The 13,694-nt window shown below is 32.8% G+C and overlaps 2 protein-coding genes across 11 annotated transcripts in view; one reads left to right on the top strand and one right to left on the bottom strand.

The window, feature by feature from the left end:
* The window catches only part of LOC134542667 (tubulin monoglutamylase TTLL4-like), a 118,386-nt gene that overhangs the window by 95,229 nt on the left and 9,463 nt on the right, over positions 1 to 13,694 (top strand). The gene's annotated exons all lie outside the window — the stretch shown is intronic.
* On the bottom strand, positions 5,227 to 13,284 carry LOC134542598 (uncharacterized). Of its 4 annotated transcripts, none has more exons than XM_063386978.1 (5): positions 13,190 to 13,284; positions 12,518 to 12,660; positions 10,548 to 11,152; positions 7,478 to 7,614; positions 5,227 to 6,036 (listed from the first exon to the last, which is right to left on the bottom strand). In XM_063386978.1, exons 2-5 carry the CDS (start codon positions 12,528 to 12,530, stop codon positions 5,811 to 5,813), a joined length of 981 nt encoding a protein of 326 aa, XP_063243048.1. In that variant the 5' UTR covers positions 12,531 to 12,660; positions 13,190 to 13,284; the 3' UTR covers positions 5,227 to 5,810. The 4 variants fall into 4 exon arrangements, 3 of the variants coding, with proteins under 3 accessions (XP_063243048.1, XP_063243049.1, XP_063243047.1); XM_063386979.1 differs by lacking the exon at positions 13,190 to 13,284 and having other exon boundaries at positions 10,548 to 10,819; positions 10,898 to 11,152; positions 12,518 to 13,152; XM_063386977.1 differs by lacking the exon at positions 13,190 to 13,284 and having other exon boundaries at positions 12,518 to 13,153.

Genomic DNA, 13,694 nt, shown 5'->3' with positions numbered 1-13,694 from the left:
AAGAAAAATTCAAAAACATTTTTTAGTAATCAATTTGACAGTTTCTTTTTCCTATAGTGCCAATTGATAATATAAATGTATGGGGCCAATGTAGTAATGCGCTGTTTGTAACAGCAGGAACGTGTTTCATCTGGTATTTTTTATATTTGTTTTTTTAATTTTTTTTAATGGGAAAGCATTTTTTTTTTGTTTTTTACAAATTTTAATTTAAATATTACAACAGATTTTATGATTTTTTTTAGTACTTCACATGACGTTTAAAAATGCCTAAGTATTGTTTCTTTTGAAATAGGCCGTAATCTTTGTTAATCGCATAGTTTTATGGCTTTAAAATATATATATTTTTTCATTTTTTATATTTTTAGGTGGGTTTTAAGTGGGTTACTTGAAAAAAAAATCAAAGTAAGCACTCAGGTCTGCTTTTATGAATGCACAAAATTAATTTTATGCATTGTTATTTTATCATTTCTATTGACTGCAGTTAAACATAAGGCCCAATTGGTTTTTTAATCATTACAAATGTTATATTTGTTTTACTTCATTCCAGTATTTTTTTTTAAAAATAAGTGTAATACATGCAGCGCTGCTGAGAAAAATATACACAGTTAAAATTATCTTTACAATTTTTAAACATTAGATTCAATATTTGCTGCACATAAAAAAAAAAGGGTATTCACACAGGTCTAATTTAAACACAACACTGAAACACGTACATGTTATAGTATTAGATAAGCCATTAAAATAATACAGGAAACTTGTTAGGCAGTTCTTGGATAAAGTGTATACTTCTTAAAAAGTTATTTTTTCATACATACATCAATTATTTTTGCTTTAACCATTTGTCTTCATTCACTATAGTGTACGATTTATATCCCAGTGATAAATTGAGTTTATGCTGATTTTAAGTGTGTGGTTTTTTTTTTTTGGGGTGTAGTTGACATCATCCTGTATTGCTATGATAGTAATTTTTATTATTTTAGGTAAGGAAATGATAATGTGTGACAAAGAGTTAAATTAAATTATAAATAAAATGGAAAATTTTTAAATATCTTTTGAAACCATTTAAACCTAAGTATAAAAAATAAAATGAATCCTAGCAGCAAATAAATGTTTATACAGTGCACAGACAGTGTGTAAGTACATATTTAAGCATTTATATTTGGAGCTAAGAATGGGATTAATTTCTTCAGTACTGGAAAATAGTTTTATCATTTTGGTAGCCAACCTGAAAACATAGCTTAAGTTAGGAGTTTATCCCGTAATAAACTTGCAAACACTATTAGCTCATGAAATATTCTGAGTTTCCCTCATTTTTACATGTGAACTAGTTAATAAAGACAAGTTCCCAGCTTTTATAGAATTGTTAATATGTTGGTCCTTTTGGGCTGTTGCTAGAAGACAAAAAAAATAGAAAACTAAATGTTTTTCATGAACTAATGACACTTACTAATATGCCTATTTTCTGTGAAACCAGTTTTATTTTTATTTCTGGTTTATTATTATTATTATTATTATTTTCATTAAGTAATGCGTTACATATCTAAATTTACTGAATGTATCAGATTTGGTTCTGTGAACTTCTGTACTTAAAATTTTTTTTTTATATGTACTCACCATGAGCAAATGATTTCTATGTTTAAAAATTAATTTTTTATTAACAATAATAACTTTGAACATGATGAAATAGAAACTCAAACAGTTCAATGCATGATTCAGTTGAATAGTGTAATTAAATTCAAGATAAACTAAACATTACTCCAAGATTCATTTTGTACATTGTAGAGTTAAACAAGTTAGTTACATTTGGTTAAGAACATGTAGTTAAAGTAAATAGACATGTATTTAAACAGTAGTAAATATATTTATATTATTTAAATACCTTTATAAAGTTTAAAAACACAAGCATGCTTTTCAAAATTCTTTTTAGCTGGGTACACATTTTAAAGGTTAAAATATAAAGTAAATTTCAACCAGTAGTTACCAAAAAAAATTTTTTATTTTTTTATTTATAACTTTTGAAAATAATTAATTATAAATTTCTATTCAAATTAGTTTATTAGAATATTATTTAAATATTTCATAGTTTCAAATTCTTGATATATGTTTCATGTTATTGTCATGAAATTAAAAAAAGGGGTTGTCTGTAAAGTCGGTTTATGGGCGATAATTTTACGTGATAACGTCATAAGAAAACATTGATGAAAAATTGCATACTTTTTAATTTTCAAATATTATTTACAGTTTTTGCAAATTTAATTTAAATAATTTGTTAAAATATAATCACGAACATATAGTTATAGAAATAAACTGAAATCAAATCAATGTCAATAAATTGTTAATTTGAAATGACGAAATTGGACAAATAAATCACATTTTTTAAATTGCTGCTTTTAAAAAGCCCGCCTTAACCTGTTTGATATTATAGAAGATTTTCTCGCACGGTGGTTGGCCGGTTTTTGCACGCTCGGCTCAGGCGGAACGTGACAATGAGTCATGCTTTTTCGTGCGTGCAGCCGGCGTACATTGATTTATAAGACGTTATCACGTCAAAAATTGATACTTTTTTGTCACGTAAATTTTTTTTTGTTGTCTAATTCTTATTTTTGGATTCATTACTAGTCCTGTAGCTCACGTGGCAAGTGTCGGGCTTAACCCAACCTCCGTTAGGTCTCAGTTTATGAGCATTTCCCTGAGTCATACCAGGTCCAGGCAAATGCTGGAGTAGTTCCTTACTATCATCCAGGGTCAATTCTGTACCTGATATCCCCGCTCTTTATCATTGTGTCTTATGTCAATACTGACAGCTGTGTCATCATAGCCGTTACGCCTGAGGTTCCAAACCTATCGAGGCTTAGTAATTTGTTGAAATAATTAATTATTCTCCTTCTTTGCCATTTTATTTTCCGACCACAAGAATTAAACTTGAATTTTGCTTAAATAGCCAAATTGTAATTGTCCAATTTCGTAATTCGCAGTATCACTGAGTGGAAAAATAAACAATGAGATAACACATCAAATTAACAACTAATTGCAAATATAAACTCTCATTGTTCATTCTATTTTAGGGTTTCCTGTGTTATTTTTGTTGATCAGCATACACATTATATCATAGATATGTCAGTAAATAATGTATGTACTACTTAAATGGGCATTGCAGTACCTAGCCAGTTGATGTGGTAGCACACAGTTTAAAATTACATTTTAAATCTGTATTGTACATCTGACACCCTCGGAGGATGTATTTGTTAGGTATGACATTGGTGTTAACATGTAAACATGTTAGTGGTGACAAGCCAGTTAGATGTGTCGGCTGTTGTGTAGAGGTAGTGTGAAATGTAGTAATAACTGTTATGAATACTGTGTAAATTCCTGCAATTTTTAATAGACGGGCTGTTTGTGTTCATTTTAATTATGTGTAGCACACATAACTAAATGCAATTTTATGTGTAGGATTCAAAAATCACAAAATTTTTAATTAAAGTATATATTCCGTACATTGGGTCAGCATTATAACTTTTTGTTTGTATGGTTTCTTGTATCTTCTAAATTTTTATATTTGCACTTTCAAGAAATTCACTGAAATGTAACAAATAGAAAGGTTTAAAAAGACAAAAAAATGATATCTATATTTTATTTTATTTGATTTAGTGATATTCTTTTTTCTTTTGTTCCCCATTCTCAGTTTGGTTCCAGTTCTTAATTGGTTCTTGGTTCTTAGTTAACCTAAACCCAGATTCCCATCACACCGAAGATGCTTTTATGTCTTAGTAGGGTGAATCTTTATTTGTTTTATTAGACTTATCAGCATTCCTTTTCACCTAAATCTGACCATAAACAAGTCACTTAGGACCTAGGTAGCACATGTGCTTTCATCCCATTAGACAGCTAGAGCAGAACAGTACATGCATCCTGTAAACCTAAAAATTATACATGCTACCCTGATAAACTATTTATTAAAAAGCTTTTTAATATTTGTGTAAGTTTAAATGAGAGAGGCCCACGCCGGGCTAGTTCTGGCAACGGCCACATAGGGCGCTACTCCGTCCTTACTTACGCTGAAGGAAAACAAAACACTAGGGGTTATAATTACATAAGTAAAATTACAAAATACGTATATTAATTAGAATATTATTCTAGGTATGCGTGGCACAGGCTCTACTCGCCTCTTGCAGGGCGGGCAAACGCACGCACGCACGCACACAGGTTCCTGATGGTGGGGGGGTTATGGGGGGCGGAGGAGCCAGGCGCGACATGAGGCACATCGGGCTTAGGGAGGGCGTTGCCCCGGTCAACGTCAATACAAACAAACATCTTGCTTACATTTTGATGTCTGTAATTAGACTTTTAATTTGAAAATCTCTTTTAAAGAAAAAAGTAGCCAAATATTTTTGCACGTGCATTTTCACTCAACGTGCTTTTTATATTTTCAGTTTTCCTTTCCTCTGGTGTTCTATCTGAAGGAAAAAAGATTGGTTTAGTTGTGAAGGTGGCTGCAAGGTAACACTGTTCAATCATTTTCGCCTTTAAATCAGTACAAAGCCACCAAATAGTAACGAGAACGGCAAGCTGTAGTGAAATATTTTTAACTCGGTATTTGGTTGGAGTCCAACAGTTTTAGGAGGGTCCAGGCGAGAGAAGGGAGCAGGCTGGTAGTTAAGGCGACACCATCGTTGCCTTGGTTCAGATCAATATTATCTAAATGCATACTAAAAATAAAACAGTTTGTGGTAAAAAAATCTCTTCATTACATGAATTTATAAAGAAATATAGGAATTTGATATTTATGATATTTTAAACTGAAATGTGTGTATATAGTCCATCCACGGTAACCTCCTACTTTTCTGAAGCCCTGCTTTTCACCGGATCTACTTTAATGTCACTATGTATCCTTCCGCCGTATGTAAACAAAAACATTGCCATGTGACAAATGTCAAATGGTTTGTTTACAATCACCAGCTGTCAAAACAATGTCTGTGTGTGTGTGTGTGTGTGTGTGTGTATATATATATATTTATATATATATATATATATATATATATATATATATATAAGTAATTTGAATATGATCTAAGTATTCATGTATATGTGCATAACATTTATGATACCCAATGGTAAAAATATTAAAAAATAAGTTTGTTAGCTAAAGAAATAACATATAATTTAAAGTAAATTTTTAGGAGAACATATAAATTTACAACATTTATGTAAGCAATGAATATCATCCTTTAGTACAGTTCAACACAGTTTTCTGCATCTGAAAAAAAAAGTATTGTAAATTATACATATGGCTGTCCATCTAAGCAATCTGGAAAAGACTAAGGATTGAAGGTTTAATAAAATTAACAAATTCAGATGAAAACATTTAAAAATGAATTTTCTTCTTTTATTTAATAAACCCCTACCATTTTGCCGGTTAAGGCCACAAATAAAAATATGGTTATATACATTTTCCTGAGTATACTTATTAGACAAAATCATAATTTTATGAACAGTAAAATTGTGGTAAAGAATTGACAGTAATTTCTATACCACTTATATGCATTATTTATTTGTGGCCCTGGATGGGGACTGGCTTTTTGTTTTCCAAGTAAGTTCACTGAAAAATGAAGAGACACAACAAAATAAAATGTTTCACATACACCTATACGAATCCAGAAATGAAATTTATTATTAATTTTATAATATGTGTAATATAAAGTTAATACATAAAGTTCCAGTAATCAACATACTTAATGGGAATGCATAAAAGAAAAAAAAATGTTTCAAACCCCAATACTTACAGTTGCCCAGGTGTTTATTACATACAGACCTCAATAAGAACACCCGGGTAAATCATCAAGAGGAACTGCCAGTACTTCACTGTCTCCATCTACTTGCTGTGTCGTAACCTCAAATTCTTCGCTGTCACTGTCTTCACTTGAACTATCCTCGCCGAGGTGGATGATGAGTGGAGGAATGGTGCCGCTGTCTATGTGGACTTCTCTCTCCCAGTCTGCTTGAATTAGCTTCTCCACGTGATCCACACACCTCGCCCATCTAAAAAAATTAATGTATACAGTAAAACCTCTATATAAATGACCTGTTTATAGCAAAAACCACTCTATAACAAAATATGTTTGTTTCTGTCAAAACGGCATAGTAAACAATGCATGGCATGCTCTTTATTACATACAATTTTGAACTCACTCCACAAGAAACTATTTTTAAACACAACAAAACTCATTTAATGTTTTTTCCTCAACTATCAAAGCTATTATTTAATACTTGAAGTAACATGTTTTGTTTTATGTTATCTGAAAAAAAAAAATTGAGTGGTTTATTCAAGATATAATAAAGCTGTAAATATTTTCTATGTTATCAATAAAGGCTTAGAATGCATATGATAAAATATTTATTTCATAACTTTTGTGTTTGTTTTTGGTTAAAATTTGTCCCAGACAAAAACAGTGAGATATAGCGAAAATTTAATTTTTTGAATAGTTTTGATGATTTACTGTATATGTATTTCACTATAATAACATAACTTTTGAAAATACTAATGTGCAAGAACTACATGTGTAAATACCTATTCAAGTTCGCTAGATGAAAATATTCAAAATTCTCTACGTTGAAATTTTATCTGAATATTGAAATCTGCCTACAGCACTGAACCCACCATAACTTTAAAGTCATTGACACAAGATTAAGCATAACAGAAAGTAATATCACAATTACTAATAAATACAAAACTATTTATGGAAATGAAACAATTGCAAATGGACTGCAATTACAAAAAAAAAAACCTTGCAAATAAGTCACCACTGTTAGATCTAGAAACTACACAAATATGTATGAATCACATGGGAATAAAATTACAAACACAAACACGAACACAAACACATACATGCAACACATTTTCAAAACGACAACTACACAAATTCAAACCACTTATTTTTACCAATTGTTTTAAAACTGTATTACTGGTATATGAATATACACAAAATGATAATCACACTATACACACACTAGCACACAAAGTTATCAAAAGGAATGGTAGGACCAGGCTGCTAGGCAACAATACTTACGTATTATGTAAAAATGTATGGTAAGGGTTTTGCTGAAGCTTGAGGAATGTTCTACAGGAAAATAAAACAATTTCTACTTCAAAAGGAATACCCCATTGGTCATGCAACATGAAAATACCTCTCTGGTGTGGAAGCATCAAGAGCCTCTTTCCAGATGGCTGCAACTGCATCATTGTCAAATCTCTTGGCCCGCCCCACGTTACTATTGTAATGGTGTTTACATTGAGCCCAAACTAGTTCGATTGCATTATAGTGGCAGTGATAGGGTGGGAGTCGTAGAATTTTGTGGCCATAGTTACAAGCCAACTCGTCTACCTCATATCTGAAAAGTGTGTTAGAACAAGGCGTATACGTAATTTTTTGCAACTATCTCACTTTTAAAGAAATGCTGTAAAAAAAACGAAATAATATACCGTATTCGGGGCTTGTTTTGTTTAGCTATTCTCAGCAGCTCCACTTTCAACAAATTATTTTCATGTTTTATCTCATTCTTCTCCAGCCACGCGATCAGTGCATCCTTGGTCCAGTTCGTTGTAGGTGTTTTCTCAACCTACGTTATGCCAACATTTAACTAAATACTCAAGTAGCTGATAAGAATTCATGACAGTAGAACCCTGTTACAATTTTACTGCTTATAAAGTTTTCCTGCCTATAATGTATTATTTTTCAAGTCCAATATTTTCCCTATAAGGACAATGTATTTAATTCCTGGATATAATGTTTCACAAATTATGCGTTTCGTGCTTGTAATGTTCACTTCATAAAATTTTAGAAGACGAAAAAAATTAAAAGCCTTTGTCTATACTGTCTATGTATATGTGTATGTTAGCAGTTAACTGCCTGTTGACACCCTTGGAAAACAAATAAATTCATAAATTTTTAGCCATTCTGTGTGTTTTCAAATGTATTCACTTAAATCACATGTTCAAGTGGCAAAAGAACTGGACTTAAGCATTTCCACTGTAAACACTGTCGTGAATTATGACAATTATACAGAAATGAGACAATTTTACAGCAATGAGACAATGTGTAAGTAAAGACAAAGCAGATAGAAGCTGGAAGCACCATGATGTTAAAGAAAAATTGTTTTTGGCTTGCTACAAGCAAATTGGAGCATCAAATATATCTTTATGCAGCTTGTTGAGTCCATTGGCAATAAATCCACACTAAAAAGTACTAAATTGAATTTCCTGCTTATGTTTTTTTTTTCTTGTAGCCCCTTAAAAACAAATTATAACAGGGTTCTACTGTACTTATGCAAAGCAAACATGTGTTTTGGCATATTGTCGTAATGAATTTCTAAATTTAACAAAGCATGTTAGTTTAGTGACTAGAAATTTTTTTGAAAATATTATTTTAATTTATTAAGTAGGGCAACAGAGCATTCATAAAGTGGGTCCTTTTACCAAACAAGTAATTATGTCATTTTCAAATGCTATTTGCAATAAAAAAATTTTATTTGGTATTTCAAACCCTCTACTAAATTAGTTTGCACTATGATGTAATTCAATTACATTATATATATACAGTAAACTCCCGGTATATCGCGCCCCGATTGATCGCGGAATCGGGTATATCGCGGGTCAAACCATGTCCCCCAGTCAGAAATGAATAATAATGGAATAAATGGTTGATAGCCGATTAGGATAATTTTGCGTTGTAACTAACAAACTAAGCATCGGGCATAAAAAAGCCTAGGCGTAGAAAATGTCCGCAGTGAAATTATAAACAAGATATCTCCGTACATTATTCCTCTATCTTGTAGGGTTTTCAAATTATGGTCCAATCCAGCCCAGTGATATTTTCTGAAAGACTAGTTCTTAACGTCGCTTTCTCACAAATGAAACAGGGGACCTAAAGCCCACCGTCCAGCGACATTATCCAGCGTGACTCGGCTGGGGATTGATGTTGGATAGGCTTGGTTGTCGGCAAGCGCTGGATAGGGAGAGGCAAGCCGAGAATATGGAGAGAGGTAGAGATTAGAGCGGGCAGAAACTGGGCGAGGGGGCGTGGGGGAGGGAATGTGTTCACGCAGCACACAGGCAGAGCATGAGTCACTTGACTGAGCAGCGTCCCTGCGTACAAGGCAAAATCAGGTAGTCCGGTGTTTAAAATTCCACTCCAGAATCTTAATTGGTACTTTACTGGACATCTGTATATAAATGTTTTGTTACAACTTAAACCTACAGACGTAATATTATTGGGTAATTCATTGTATTATACACGTTCATCTTTTTACTTTGGTATAATGTTTTAACATTAAATGGTAAAGTAAATCAGCTAGCGTATTTTTAATCTTTGCCCAGGAATTCCCAGTGGTCCAATACTTACGTGAACCATACTGTACCACTTTTGCCGTGAGGTAGTAAACAATTCCCGGAAACGTTTATGTGTAGCGGTCTCCTGACCTTTAACCAGAGGCTGGGGAATATAACACTTGCCGATCCGAGCCACACACACTCAGCAACTCGACACAGTGTTTGGTGAAATAAGTAAAGACATAGTTTAACACGGTTTTTAATACGGCGTCACTGATTGCGCTAAAATTAAATTGGCACAATTTTTGTTTCCCACACGTGACCATTTATAATTTACTGTAAGCATGGATAATAAAGTTTAACCACTTGACACGATAGACGATTCTTTATTTTTTATTGTACGAATGCTAGAATAGTTTTTTCCTGTATCTGCGGCCTACTTCTGCAAAAGACAAGCTATCTGTAAGTAAATATAGAATTTTTATTTTGTCAATCAAACTCGGTACTTTGCGATTCATATTCGGTTTGAATTATCACTACGGCCTTTCTTTTTAGAAGACTTCGACCACAGAATCGTGTGTAACCGCACACACTGCACTTACTTTGTTACGGACACTGACGAAGCAGATACTGTGGCTGACACCACGAGACTGGCAGCAGCTTGTGTGCCGCACGTGTGTATGGCGGCGTGTGGCGCGCTCGTAGGCCGTGCGACAAACTGTGCGCGGCACGCGGAAAAATAAAAACAATTCAACATTTAATATTTATCTTTAAAATTTATTATTTTTATTTTTTCACCTGCGTTTAGTGAAAACTGCGGATGCAAAGTCCGCACAACGGCGGGCCGTCTATACTGTGCGTGCTTGCCGACCTATTAGAACACAGGCGGTGTTTTATGCCTTTTGACCTTAATCACATCGAAACATCGCGGTTATGAAACAACGCGGGTAAAAGTTATGTCCCCCGACAACCGCGTTAAATAGGGAGTGTACTGTATATATATATATATATATATATATATATATATATATATATAATCTGTGTGTGTGTAATCAATTTCAGCTCAAACATTATAGTTTAAAAAAATGTAGTGTAGGCATACTATTAAGATAACAATTATTGCTGGCAAAATGTATTAGTCTCGAATATTCGTACTTATACACATGTAAATTTTTCACATTACAATTTGAGCAATAAAAAGACACTGCTTTACCATTGCACATACCTGGGTGCTGTGATATGAAGCATTGTCCATTATAATGACACTGGGTTCCTCCAGATGCACCAACATGTCTTCAAACCACATCAAGAAAGTTTCCCCATTCATCTCGCCATGGTAGTCTGCAGTCTTCTGACCTGAAACAAAAAGTAATCCTGCTCCTGGCACAAAGCCAGTGCGCCCTCCAGCATTAACAACAATAAACCTTTTACCATCTCCAACAGTACGTCTCTTCGCAGATTGTAGACTCTTGTCCTGCCATGACTTTGATACAGTTCCTGAAAAATATATGAAATGGAAATGAAATACTTTGTATTGGACCACAGAACAAATTTTCAAATAAATTAATGCCTTGCCTCTCTGGAAAATCCATGTTTCATCAACAAATATGAAATTGGCACCTCTTTCTTTTTCTTCTTTATACTTTCTCAAGAAATCTATTCGCTTCAATACTATGTTTTCATTCTCTATCAAAGCTTTTCGTCCATCAACAGTTGTCCATGAAAATCCCATCTTCTTTAACAATTTATGAAGACTTGATCTTCCACCATAATAATCTATTTGTCTTTCCCTGATTTCTTTCAAAATGGTGTCGACTGTAACATTCAAACCTGTAAATTTATTGCATACATTAACAATACATGAAATAACAGAGGTACACAAAACTAAGCGAAACCACAACCCCGTAGAAGATAATTTAAGTGCACAATTTACATTTATTAAATAGTTTTAATAAACTTACATTTCAAAAATACTTTTAAATTAATTTAAATTTTGTAGTTTGCTTAGAGGAATTCTACATTGCAGTATTTTTGTCTGCAATGATATGACGATTATATTGCGCGTTTGTATTGAAGTTGTGTAAAACATTATTATTTCAGCATTCAATTTAGCAATCAATAAGTTACAAGCTCTACACTGTGTTATAGGTAAATGTTTTGTATCGTGTATCCCATGTGATCCCTAGATCTTTATGCATGAACCTGTACATCCTATTAATCGTGTGGTGCATGCTTTTTTTCATTTATTCAGATCAAAGATCCTGAACATAATCAAATATTGTGGTATAGCAAGAATAATTATCATAAGTTTAATAAAACATATATATTTTCATTATTATTCAACTTTAAATCATAACTCATTACTACATCACAGGTTTTTAGTTTTGGTTTTGTACAGGATTTTTAAACGTAATAAATTAGAAAAGCAAGCATCATCAATCACAGGATCAATATTTGCAGGATCATGCGATCAGGATCAATGTATCGAATCGGATACGCGATACTAAACTTTTACTGTTTTATAACCTTCTGTTACTTCATACACTAACACACAGTTTGTCTGGCTAAGTTGTGTTTTCATATGATACTTCATTACAATGAAGTAGGCCTATTGTTTATAAAATAACAATACCCCTATATTTTCTAAAGGGTTAGGCGGGGCATGACACTATTTTGCAATAGAATATATATTGTACTGGACCCTGCCACACAGTACAATTTAGCCAATTAAGTATCCCAATTTTTTTTTAATAACCATGCTTGCTTAGACCACAACTCACTAATTTGTAACCAATTACTGCTAAAGCGCACAACTGGATATTATTGATACTGGAAATAGTCATTATTTAACCTTCTGATACATCATAAAAGTTGAGGTTATTTAATATGTATACTGTGTATAACGATATAAACATTACTTGTAGTTTTAGAATGTAACAATTTTCTTTCTATCTTTAACCTAACCTTAAAAGGACGTGTACCTATTTCATATGTTGCACAATATTCTATATATCAATACCATATCAATAAAGAAACCTAACAAACCACTCAAAAATGTTAAGTATTTTTAAAGGACAGATGATATCGGGAAAAAAACTGAACCGGTCAATCTGCATATGGATATATGAAATGAATACAATTAAGTAGGGCCTACCCCAGTGATATTGAAACTACTCTTCAGTATCAAATTTTTACCTTCAGCGTACATCCTGTAAATTGCATTCCTGATTGCATTTACTGTGAAATCGTCGACTGTGTCAAGTGACTTTCCTTCCTGTGGCCTTTTTTTCCTCTTTTTTCCTGGTGTTGAAACTTCTTCAATGTCTTTCTTGTAGTACCTAACCAAAAAAAAAAAACATTTGTCATAACACTTTTCCGGGGACCCGTTCACAATACGCAGTTAGGCAGTGTTCCAAATATGGCATTTTGTCACAAATATTTGCTTTGTGGTCACTAAATGGAAACATGACAGACTTTGTCCACGAAATTAATGAAGTGTTTTTTTATTTATTTTGTGATCTCCCAAACAGATGAAAAACTAATTAAATGCAAATTATAAAATCACTCCCTTATGTTATAGTTAAACCTATCATAAAGTTTATAAACATCGTTATAAACAAACGTGTATCACACCCATAAAAATACTTGAAAGTGCCTATATTGTTATTGTTAGGACCTGAGTAGGCCTAATATGATTTTAGGTTAACTTTTCAACAGAGACGCCACATGGCGGTGTTGTCTCACACCAAAAAATATAAATTGGAAATAAAACACAAAAAACCTCGTGAGTTAAAACACAGGCCGACAATACTTAGGACACAGTCGATATTTTTTTTACGTGCATGAAAACGAAAAAAGCCTACTTACTTGAGAACAGTTGACTTTGCGATGTTGAGAAGAAACGCGGTCGTCTGCGTAACGTCACATTTCTTCAAGTCGCCTTTTTTAATTAAAACATATTATAAGTTCTGAGCGACGTTAATGATGTCCATCTGACGCTGCGAAGAAGTAGCTTTCCCCATTCCGGAACCAATTACCATTACAGCAATCACAAGAACCACACAAAATATCAAAACGATAACAAATTCCATCATTACAATAGTAGATAATAAATAATATAACAAAGTTAAAATACACAATATTAACACAAAATCCTGAAACACAAACTGTACGTTATTTCACGGTCAGTAATATATTAAAACATACTGCAATATGGCGTAATCTGTGCAGACTGCAAACGGCTGAAAGAGAAAACAATCAAGTGACTATTAACATTATTAATGCGCGACCACGGTTTCGGCACGTAATATTTTTTTACCGTTAACATAACGTTTTTATTTCACCAGAGATTTAAAAAAATGTTCAAACTTAA

Source organism: Bacillus rossius (genome assembly GCF_032445375.1).
Source record: "Bacillus rossius redtenbacheri isolate Brsri chromosome 9 unlocalized genomic scaffold, Brsri_v3 Brsri_v3_scf9_1, whole genome shotgun sequence".
In the NCBI taxonomy this organism is placed as follows: Eukaryota; Metazoa; Arthropoda; class Insecta; order Phasmatodea; family Bacillidae; genus Bacillus; species Bacillus rossius.
The sequence above is the reverse complement of the archived record's forward strand: the minus strand, read 5'-3'. Positions and strand labels throughout refer to the sequence as shown.